This window comes from Colobus angolensis, unplaced genomic scaffold (assembly GCF_000951035.1).
Source record: "Colobus angolensis palliatus isolate OR3802 unplaced genomic scaffold, Cang.pa_1.0 Scaffold47, whole genome shotgun sequence".
Lineage (NCBI taxonomy): Eukaryota > Metazoa > Chordata > Mammalia > Primates > Cercopithecidae > Colobus > Colobus angolensis.
In genome coordinates this window covers 638248-649310 of record NW_012118154.1, presented here as the reverse complement: position 1 = coordinate 649310, position 11063 = coordinate 638248, and the positions used below count along the sequence as shown (strand labels likewise).

At 49.5% G+C, this 11063-nt stretch overlaps 2 protein-coding genes across 6 annotated transcripts in view; one reads left to right on the top strand and one right to left on the bottom strand.

Moving 5' to 3' along the window:
• MINK1 (misshapen-like kinase 1) overlaps nt 1-11063 on the bottom strand; it is a 67671-nt gene that overhangs the window by 32458 nt on the left and 24150 nt on the right. The window lies entirely within an intron of this gene.
• Nucleotides 7665-11063, top strand: part of LOC105523662 (V-type proton ATPase 16 kDa proteolipid subunit-like) — a 26289-nt gene continuing 22890 nt past the window's right edge. The window contains 3 exon segments of the mRNA XM_011958614.1: nt 7665-7713; nt 9383-9930; nt 10447-10484. Coding sequence (XP_011814004.1) covers nt 7665-7713; nt 9383-9930; nt 10447-10484 — 635 coding nt within the window.

Sequence of the window (11063 nt, the reverse complement as noted above, 5' to 3'; positions counted from 1 at the left end):
GGAGGCTGAGGCAGGAGAATGGCGTGAACCCGGGAGGTGGAGCTTGCAGTAAGCCGAGATCCTGCCACTGCACTCCAGCAAGACGTCATCTCAAAAAAAAAAAAAAAAAAATTCCAAGACAAACACAGTAGACAATAAAATATAATTCATATGATTAAAAGTTACGCAATTTTTTTTTTTTTTGAGACAGAGTCTTGCTCTTGTCGCCCAGGCTGGAGTGCAATGGTGCGATCTCAGCTCACTGCAACCTCTGTCTCCCAGTTCAAACTATTCTCTTGCCTCAGCCTCCCGAGTAGCTGGGATTACAGGTGCGTGCCACCATGCCCAGCTAATTTTTGTATTTTTAGTAGAGACGGGGTTTCACCATGTTGACCAGGCTGGTCTTGAACTCCTGACCTCAGGTGATCTGCCCACCTCGGCCTCCCAAAATGCTGGGATTATAGACATGAGCCACCGCATCCGATCTAGTTTTTTGTTTTTTAATTGAGATGCAGTGTTGCTCTGTCACCCAGGCTGGAGTGCAGTGCCAGAATCATGGCTCACTGCAGTCTCAGACTGCTGTGCTGAAGCAATCCTACTTCAGCCTCCCGAGCAGCTGGGACTACAGGCATGTGCTATCATGCCTGGCTACTTTTTTGTGTGTGTAGAATCAGGGTCTCACTATGTTGCTCACAATTTGGTTTCTTATTCTTGGCTCTGCTGCTAATAGGCTGTGTGTTTAAGGACCAGTCACTTAACTTCTCTAAGTTCCCTTTCAGTAAGATAGCTTTTTGTTTTGTTTTGTTTTGTTTTGAGACGGAGTCTCACTGTGTCACCAGGCTGGAGTTCAGTGGCGTGATCTCAGCTCACTGCAACCTCCGACTTCTTGGTTCAAGCGATTCTCCTGCCTCAGCCTCCCAATTAACTGGGACTACAGGCACACCCCACCACGCCCAGCTAATTTTTTGTATTTTTAGTAGAGACAGTGTTACACCATGTTGGCCAGGATGGTCTCGATCTCCTGACCTTGTGATCTTCCCGTCTCGGCCTCCCAAAGTGCTGGGATTACAGGTGTGAGCCACCGCGCCCGGCCTGAAAACTTTCTAACTCTATGATTCCAAATGCTCAGGTCCACACTCCATGAGGCTCTCAACCCAATGACTATTTATTCCTTCCTGTTGTGTGCCAGAAACCGTGCTAAGCTGGGGAGTAGAACAGTGAGTAACTGAAGCAGTCCCTACCTTACTGGTGTTTGCGTTCTGAGGAGAGAGGCGCACGCTAACAACCTCTACAATTAATTGTGTAATTATAGCTGTGCTATGTCTTTGTTTTCTTTCTTTCTTTCGTTGCATCTCTGATGCCACAAACCAATGTATTGTTTCTTTTTTGAGACAGGGTCTCGCTCTGTCCCATAGGCTGGAGTGCAGTGACACAACCATAGCTCACTGTAGCCTCGAACTCCTGGACTCAAGCGATCCTCCTGCCCCAGCCTACCAGGTAACTGGGACTATAAGCGCAAACACCACTCTGCCTGGTTACTGGTTATTTTTTTTGGTAGAGACGGGTCTCCCTGTGTTGATCAGGCTGGTCTTGAACTTCTGGGCTCAAGCGATCCTCCTGCCTCCGTCTTCCAAAGTGCTGAGATTACAGGTGTCAGCCACCATGCCTAGCCTATTTTAATGTTTTTTCCATAGATCACAATGTCATCATTTTTTTCTACGTAGCTGTTCCACATAGTGAAATTTGTCCTTCTGAGAAAAAGGGGAGAAAAAAAAATCCTTGAAACTTTCCCCCTCTAGTCCAGCGTCTGGTTATTTAAATACACATCTCATGTAAAACAGAAAAGATAAAAAAGTAAAGATAAAAATAAAAAAGTATGGAGTGACACTCCTCCTGCTGCTGCCAAGTGTGTCTCTTGGACCGAAAAGGAGGAAGGAAGGTTTCGGTCTCGGAAAGAGCTCTGGTCTGTCTTATGTGCTGTGAAGTGCAGCGTGCCAAGAGAGCACACCTGACCGAGCCTGGGGAGCCAGGAAAAGGTTCTTTTGAAGAAGACGTATTCAAGCTGTGGTGGTCTACCCGCCTTTCCAGTACCCTCCTCTGAACAATGAGTGCTGCAATCTGCCCCATCCTTCCGGCCTTGATCTTTACTACTTCAGGAGCTTGCCCATATCGGCCATCTCAGAGATCACCCTCATTGTCCACTCGCCCCATAGGCCTTCTTTTTTTTTTTTTGAGACAGAGTCTCACTCTTGTCGCCCAGGCTGGAGTCCAATGGCACCATCTCGGCTCACTGCAACCTCCACCTCCCGGGTTCAAGCGATTCTCCTGCCTCAGCCTCCCAAGTAGCCAGGATTACAGGCACCTACCACCATGCCCGGCTAACTTTTGTATTTTTAGTAGAGATGGGGTTTCACCATGTTGGCCAGGCTGGTCTTGAACTCCTGACCTCAGGTGATCCACCCGCCTTGGCTTCCCAAAGTACTGGGATTATAGGCATGAGCCACCAGACCTGGCCCCCACAGTCCTTTATTTAATTAATTAATTTAATTATTATTTTTTTAAGACGGAGTTTCGTTCTTGTCGCCCAGGCTGGAGTGCAAGGGTGCGATCTCGGCTCACCGCAACTTCCGCCTCCCAGGTTCAAGCGATTCTCGTGCCCCAGCCTCCCGAGTAGCTAGGATTACAGGCATGTGCCACCACGCCCAGCTAATTTTGTATTTTTAGTAGAGACGGGGTTTCTCCATTTTGGTCAGGCTGATCTCGAACACCCGACCTCAGGTGATCTGCCCACTTCAGCCTCCCAAAGTGCTGGGATTATAGGAGTGAGCCACCATGCCCGGCCCCCATAGCCCTTTAATAATGACACAGCTAGGCCGATGATCTTTTGAGGTCAGGAGTTCGAGAGCAGCCTGACCAATACGGTGAAACCCTGTCGCTACTAAAAATACAAAAATTAGCTGGTGTGGTGGCGCACACGTGTAATCCCCACTACTTGGGAGGCTGAGGTATCTCTTGAACCCGAGAGGTGGAGGTTGCAGTGAGCCGAGATTGCGCCACTGCACTCCACCCTGGGTGACACAGTGAGACTCCGCCTCAAAAATAATAATATAATAATAATGAGACAGTTAGCAATTTTTGAGCATTTTGTTTGTTCCTGGTACTGCAGGGCACTTTAGAATTATAATCTCACATGACAAACTTTGAAGTGGGTACTATTGTTAGACTCATTTCACAGGTGAAGAAGTTTACAACAATTTAATGACTTGCCCAGGATTACACATAGCTAGGAAGTGGTGGAGCCGAGATTTGACCTGAAAATTTGACCTCAAGGCCTGCAGTGTGCTTTGCCTGGCTCATACCTCCTGTTGCCCAAAGGACCACGTTTTCAACCATTTCTTCCCCTTTCTAGCCCCAGCAAAAGTTTAAGAAATGAGTTCCTGACCCCAGGGAGCCAGTCCAAGACTGAAGGAAAAAAGGTAACCTGAGGCAAACTTCCTCTTCAGCCATTTCAAATAAAAGGGGAGATGCCAGACAGTGCATGGAGAGTCAAGGGTAGAGAGCCCATTATTATCTCAGGTAAAGGAAAGCAGAGGCCACGAGTGGGCAGAGTGGCCAGACTGTACACAGAGAGCACAGCAGACATGGAAGGAGAGGGCATGGGAGCTGCAGGGGGAGACAGAAGCGGGACAGTGACCAACTGACTCTAGCTATCCCCTGGTGTTACCATTAACCCAGAACCACCCTATGGTTCCAGTTCCAAGGAACTGTCTATGCTGCCATTCAGGTGCCTAGGTTCCAACAAGATTCTTTTTCTTTTCTCTTTTTTTTCCCTTGGCATGTGAAGTGAGAAGGATATTTTTTTGGTTTTTGTTTTGTGAGGCAGGGTCTTGCAATGTTGCCCAGGCTGGAGTGCAGTGGTGCAATCATAGCTCACTGCAGCCTCAACCTCTTGGGTTCAGGCAGTTCTCCCACCTCAGCTTCCTGAGTAGCTGGAACCACAAGCACTCACCATCATGCCCAGCTACTTTTTAAAAACTTTTTTTGTAGACATAGGGGTCTCACTATGTTGCCCAGGCTGGTATTGAATTCCTGGGTTCAAGCAATCCGGCTGCCTTGGACACCCAAAGTGCTAGAATTACAGGTGTGAGCCACCACACCCTTTCAAGAAGGGTCTTGACTTTAAATAAAAAATACTGACAGTCTGGCACCGTGCTAAGTGTTTTACACGTACCAACCAATTTTTTTTTTTTTTTTGAAACGGAGTCTCATGGTCGCCCAGGCTGGAGTGCAATGGCGTGATCTTGGCTCACTGCAACCTCCACCTCCTGGATTCAAGCAATTCTCCTGCCTCAGCCTCCCAGTAGCTAGGATTACAGGTGCCAGCCACCACGCCAGGCTAATTTTTGTATTTTTAGTAGAGACGGGGTTCTGCCATGTTGGCCTGGCTGCTCTTGAACACCTGACCTCAGGTGATCCGCCTGCCTCGGATTCCCAAAGTGCTGGGATTACAGGTTGGAGCCACCATGCCCGGCCCACACACCAACTAATTTAATCCTCACCTAATTCCATGAGGTAGATATTATTATTACTGTCACTTTACAGAGGAGGAAACAGGCTCAGAGAAGGTAAATAACTTGCTAAGGTCAAACAGTTATTTCAGTGGCAGAGCCAGGGTTTGAATGCATGTAGCCGGCTCTTGAGTCTCTGCTGCATCTACCCCTTTATTTGACTTAGCTGGAGTAGATTCCCTCCAACCCAACAAGCCAGACCACATCTCTATTAAACCTTTCACAGGGCTGAGCCTCATCTCCACAAGTAGAACAGAAGCTCATTAAGGGCAGGAGCCATTTCTACGTGGTACTTGGGTATACATAGAATGAGAGTGAGGCAGCCTCGCACTGAGACGGGTGCCTGAATGAAAGCAGCAGTATTTTATCTGTGCAGCTCTGAATCTATCACACACACAAAACGACTGTTGTTGCATCGTGAGCATGTGGGGTAACAGTCTGCGGCTGCTTTGTCTCATTCACTAGAGCTTCTATTACTAAGCGTGTCTTATCTCCTCACGTTTTACGTATACTAAAATTGTGTAAAATCTTTGGTTGGGCCAGGCACGATGGCTCACATCTGTAATCCCAGGACTTTGGGAGGCTGAGGCGAGTGGATATCCTGGGGTCAGGAGTTCGAGACCAGCCTGGCCCACATGGTGAAACTGTCTCTACTAAAAATACAGAAATTATCCGGGTGTGGTGGCGCGTGCCTGTAGTTCCAGCTACTACGGAGGCTGGGGCAGGAGAATTACTTGAACCCGGGAGGCAGAGGTTATAGTGAGCTGAGATCGTGCCACTGCACTCCAGCTTGGGCAACAGAGTGAGACTCCAACTCAAAATAAATAAATAAATAAAAATCTTTGGTTGATGGAGAGGCTCTGGAAGATATCATAAAAGTGTTGGACTCAATTATTGAAGGGTGGGGCTCTGGGATAACAGACAGAGCCTCTTGTGTGTGTCGAAATAGATGTCGCCTGGCACTGTGCCCTGCGTTCGTTGTTTACGATGTATAATTATACATATTGCTTTGCTCAGATATGAAGAGCCAACAGTGATGTTAAGGCTGAAACTCCTGGTAGATGTCTCCTCTCTCGTAGCTCCGCATACAATGCAAGGCAGTGGTCACATACCAGGCTGGCCCCGAGCAACACATCCTCCTGACGAGCAACACATCCTCCTGACGAGCAGCACATCCTCCTGACGCTGCACTCGCCTCACTAGGGAGCTGCCTGTTGTTTGCTCCTTTCCCCTCAAAGCTCCAGGTATGTTTCTGAGTATATACGAGGTCACCAAATCCTCGCTGATTTAATGATAAAACGCCAGACAGAGCAAGGCAGAGCTGGGTTGGCTCAAGGAAAGCTTTTCAGAAGAAGCTGAGGAACAAGGGCTGGAGGGAGAGAAGAGGCGCACAGCTGGTGGCCTGAGGCAGGCAAGGGGAGGGCACGAGCTGTCCCCTCAGACTCTGCTCCTGCCTTAAATCCCCCTTTAACTATTTCAAATGTATTAGTTTCCCCAGCTTCAAAAGCTTTCCGAAGGTGCTGCCTAATGCTTCAGCATCTCCCTAGCACATGGCATGCACTGGTGCTGAACAGTTACGGGACACAGTGCCGTGGTCCTTCCACCTGCACCACGGACTCTGCTCCCTAGAACTGACCAGGGGAGAACCAGGCACACACCAGCCTTAAGCCCTTGCTTCTTTGCTCTGCTGACCCTCAAGGGGCTCCCTGGACTCCTCCCACAGCTCCTACCTGGAGAAAAAACTAGGGGCAAAAGGGAACCCACTCCTGCTCTCACGGTGCAGCCTGGGGCCCAGTATCAACGGACATTTTCCTTTCCTTTCCTCAAAACCAAAAAGTCATTTCAGTGGAGTAGTAGGACAGACTGAGATTAGATTAGAAACAAAAGGTTTGATTATTTCCCAAGAGAAAATGCAAGAGTTTATGCATAAACTGTTTCCAGAATGCTGTCCGGTTGGGAGGCTGGGACACGAACTGAAGCTCAGAGCCTAGGAAGCGTGAGCCAAGGCTGTGGGGCAAGGAAAAGGAGAGGAGAAACCCCATCAGTCCCTCACAATCAGCATGTGGAAATCCAGAAATGCAGGAGAGGCCTGGAGTCATAGTAGAATGCAGGATGAAAGGGGTGGATGACAGAATGAGCAAAAGGAGGCAAGCACTGGAGGCTTGGGGTCACATTTCTTGGAAGTGGCCTGGAGCTGGCAGATGAGAACTCTGGCTGCCAGTCCTCATTCCACTAACAATAGCTCCTCTAATGACATGCCCCTTCCCTTTGTACCCCCGCTTCAAATGGGGAAAGTAATTCCTGCGGTGTTGGCTTTGCATGTAGATGAAACCCTTGGAGGGGTAAAGGTTTATTTAAGTACTTTAGCAAATGCAAACTGTTATTATCAATATTAGCCAGCATCTTTATTTTATTCATTTATTTTTTTGAGATGGAGTTTCGCTCTTGTCACCCAGGCTAGAGTGCAATGGCAAACTCTCGGCTCACGGCAACCTCCGCCTCCCAGGTTCAAGCGATTCTCCTGCCTCAGCCTCCTGAGTAGCTGGGATTACAGGCGTGCGCAACCATACCCGGCTAATTTTTGCATTTTTAGTAGAGACAGGATTTCGCCATGTTGGCCAGGCTGGTCTTGAACTCCTGACCTCACGTGATCCACCCGCCTCAGCCTCCCACAATGCTGGGATTACATAGCCAGGGTCTTTATTAAGTGCCTGTCAAATAATGCTCCTGATTTATAAGTGCCCCCGGCTCTACCTTCTGGGTGATCAGACACCAACATGGAGAGAAGAGAATTAACATCCTGAGGAGTCACATATGCTAAAATATAAAGAGTAAGATTGTGAGGAAACTGCAGGGGAAGCAGGTAGGTTAGGAAAAGGTATCCTCACTTTTCTGCTGACCGATGAGTCTTATAATTCTTGAATTTCGGTGCTGGAAAGGTCCATTAAACATTCCAGGAGATTCTAGGGAGCTTCCAGAATGGTAGAAGAACTGGAACCATAAAGCCAGGGGAAGGGATGGAAGTCCTTGGGAAAGAAGCACTAAACAGCCCAGTGGAGACAAGGAAGGATTGGTCTCTCTTGTGCTTCGAGCCCAGCAATGATTATTCACTCAGATATGCCCCGGCAGGTCTTGCTGCTGGAGCCAGTGCTGTTCCCAGACCCAGGCAAGGTGCCATCCTACCCTGACAGAAAACAGGGCAGGAGGTGGGGCTGCCACGGTGCCTGGTGTTGGGACGGGCCAGGGGGAATCCTGGGTGTTGGGAGGACAAGGCAGAGTCAGCCAGCTGTGAGGCTGGGGGAGGAGAAGACTTCTCTAGTCTGGGAGAGACCCCTCCTTTCCTAGCTCCTTGTACTTCCAAAAAGGCAGGCTTCCTCCTGTTACTAACCATACCAGGACTGACTACACAGAGAAACCTGTGACAGAGAAAAACAGATGGGGGAAGGGAGAGAAGAGAATGTCAGAGGACACTAGGGAAAGAGAATGGGAACTTGTGGTCTAAAGAGGGAACCAAGTCTGGCCAACATGGTGAAACCCTGTCTCTATTACAAATACAAAAACTAGCCAGGCATGGTAGTGCACGCCTGTAATCCCAGCTACTCAGGAGGGTGAGGCATGAGAATCACTTGAGACTGGAAGGCAGAGGTTGCAGTGAGCCGAGACTGCGCCACTGCACTCCAGCCTGGGTGACAGAGCAAGATCTTGTCTCAAAAAAAAAAAAAAAAATTAAATTTAAATTAAAAAAAAAAAAAAAAGAGGGAACCAACAAGAGCTGGCAGAACAGAATAAAGTCTCAAGCCAAATAACTCCCTTGCCTTGGAAGAACAAGGCTGCCAGGGTCTTGGAGCCTCTGTTTATCGGGTACCAGTTCAGAGGTCAGCGAGCCTGAGCTGGCCTGGGAGGCCCTCCCTCCCTCCCAGAGGAGAACAATAGGCCTGTTTTCCTGAGCTCTTCCTGTAATCCAGAAGGCCCACACAGAGGAAGAGGGGGCAAAGGCAGTGGCTATACCCAGTGGGGGAGGGGGTATTTAGCCTCCCATAAATTCATTAGCTCCCTTAAAGACACCCCAAAACACCAACAATCTAAGTGTTAAAATAGTGACTGCTATGCAAATGAAGCTTTACAACCTATCCCTTAGCCCCAGTACCACCAGATTACTAACCCTAAACCCCATCTGTAGGAGATATTCTGAAGCCACCGCAGGGGAGGGGATAAGGGCCTGAGAGACAAGGGGCAGATGGGGTTTCCCCAACAATTTTAGTTCCACAAGGATACAGTACTGGCGGAGATATGGAAGGAGGGGCAAGTATTCTGACAGAAGGGTGGTGTCTTGGGCATCCTTCAATTAGATAGGAGTAGCTAAAGGCTGTGTGTGTGTGTGTGTGTGTGCATAAGAAAAGAAATAGGAGGGTATGTGTATAAGAGAAAGAGCATCTTGGCTGGGTGTGGTGGCTCACGCCTGTAATCCCAGCACTTTGGGAGGCCATGGCTGGAGGATTTGCCTGAGCTCAGGAGTTCGAGACCACCCTGGGCAACATGGTGAAACCCTATCTCTACTAAAAATACAAAAAATTAGCTGGGCGTGGTGGTGTGTACCTGTAGTTCCAGCTACTCGGGAGGCTGAGACATGAGAATGGCTTGAGCCTCGGAGGCAGAGGTTGAAGTGAGCAGAGACCGTACCATTACACTCCAGCTTGGGCTACAGAGTGAGACTTTGTCTCAAAAAAAAAAAAAAAGAGAGAAAGAAAAAAGAAAAGCATTTTTGCTGCCACCAGTCTACTATCTTTGCACTTACCCTCTGCCATGTCCATCCTTGTCCCCCTCCCCACTCACAGACACCTCCAACAACAGCGCCGAGTATGCTTTGTGGGTTTTCACCATCTTGGGTGCTATGGCCACCATGGTCTCCAGTAGCCTGGGTGCTGCCTATGGCGTGGCCAACAATGGCACCGGCACCGTGGCCATGTCTGACATGTGGCCAGAGCCGATCATGAAGTCCATCATCCCAGTGGTCATGGCTGGTATCATCACCATCTATGGCCTAGTGGCGGCTGTAACCACTGCCAGCTCCCTGAATGATGACATCAGCCTCTCCAGCAGTTTCCTCCAGCTGAGCGCTGGCCTGAGTGGCCTGGCAGCCGGCTTCGCCATCATCGTCGTGGGAGACACTGGCAAGTGGGGCACTGCCCAGCAGCCCTAACTATGTGTGGGCATGACATTCATCCTCATCTTTGCCAAGGTGCTCATCCTCTCCACAAAGCAGCCCCTCTCAAAACCCCCCAGTCACAGAAGACGATGTAAAGAGCACCCCGCCTCGTTCCGGAACAAACAGCCTGACATGCCTGTGCTGGGCAGCTGGCCCTCAGGAGTTAGTCTTCTAAGTGTACGGTGTCCTGGAGCTCGTCGCCTGTTGGCTAGGCCTTGCCCCCTCCTGCCCCATGCTGTGGACACCTGAGCCTACTCATCACCCATCCAGGTCCCCGACCAGTGAGGACTCAGGCCCCTGGATGCCCCACCCGCCTCCCTTGAGTGCTCTATGTATAAGGATGAATTAGAGTTGTCATTCTCTCTTCACTGGACATTTATAAAGCTTTGGCCTGTCCATGCCCCTGCGGAGCAGCCCTTGTCTCCCAATTCTCTCGTAACCTTCAGGTAGAGCGTCACCTCATGGAGGTTCCCATTGCTGAGCCTCCTGGGAAGGGACCATCCTCTCCAGCCCGGGTTAACAGGCCCAGTGCGGAGGCTGTGTCTGATAAAGTTCTCAGATGTCGGGGGAGGAAAAAAAAAAGAGAGAGAGAGTGTGTGTATGAAAGAGAGAGAAAATGGAGTGGCTGTGTGAGCTAGAGATAGGGAAGTGGCTGGAAAAGTCTGATAAGATCACCTCCTCCTTCCTACCTAGGCAGAGATACCGGACACAGCCCCCCAGGGACCCAAAGGGTAAGTAGAGAGCCAGATGCCTGCCTTTCTCAATGGGAGGTGGCCCTCGCAGGCCTGAAGAAGTCTCCATTTACCCCAGAGCCAGCTAGGAAGCAGGTAGGTAGCACCATCCCCAAGCACCCAGGTGCCTGGGATGAATGGCAGGCCCAAAGCCAAACCACGAGACAGATTAAATGTTCCTATGGCAAGAGGAGGAGCAGGGGTCACCAGCATCTCGTCACTGAGCAAATGAAAGGAAGAGAGAAGATAGACTGGTACCCTCATCAATTTCCTACTGTCCATGACATACCATCATCAACTGGACTTTTTTTTTTTTGAGACAGAGTCTCGCTTTTGTTGCCCAGGCTGGAGTGCAACGGTGTGATCTCAGCTCACCGCAACCTCTGTCTCCCAGGTTCAAGTGATCCTCCTGCCTCAACCTCCTGAGTAGCTGGGATTACAGGTGCCTGCTACCATGTCTGGCTGATTTTTTTCTATTTTTAGTAGAGACGGGGTTTCTTTTCTTTTTTTTTTTTTGAGGCGGAGTCTCGCTCTGTCACCCAGGCTGGAGTGCAGTGGCCGGATCTCTCAGCTCACTGC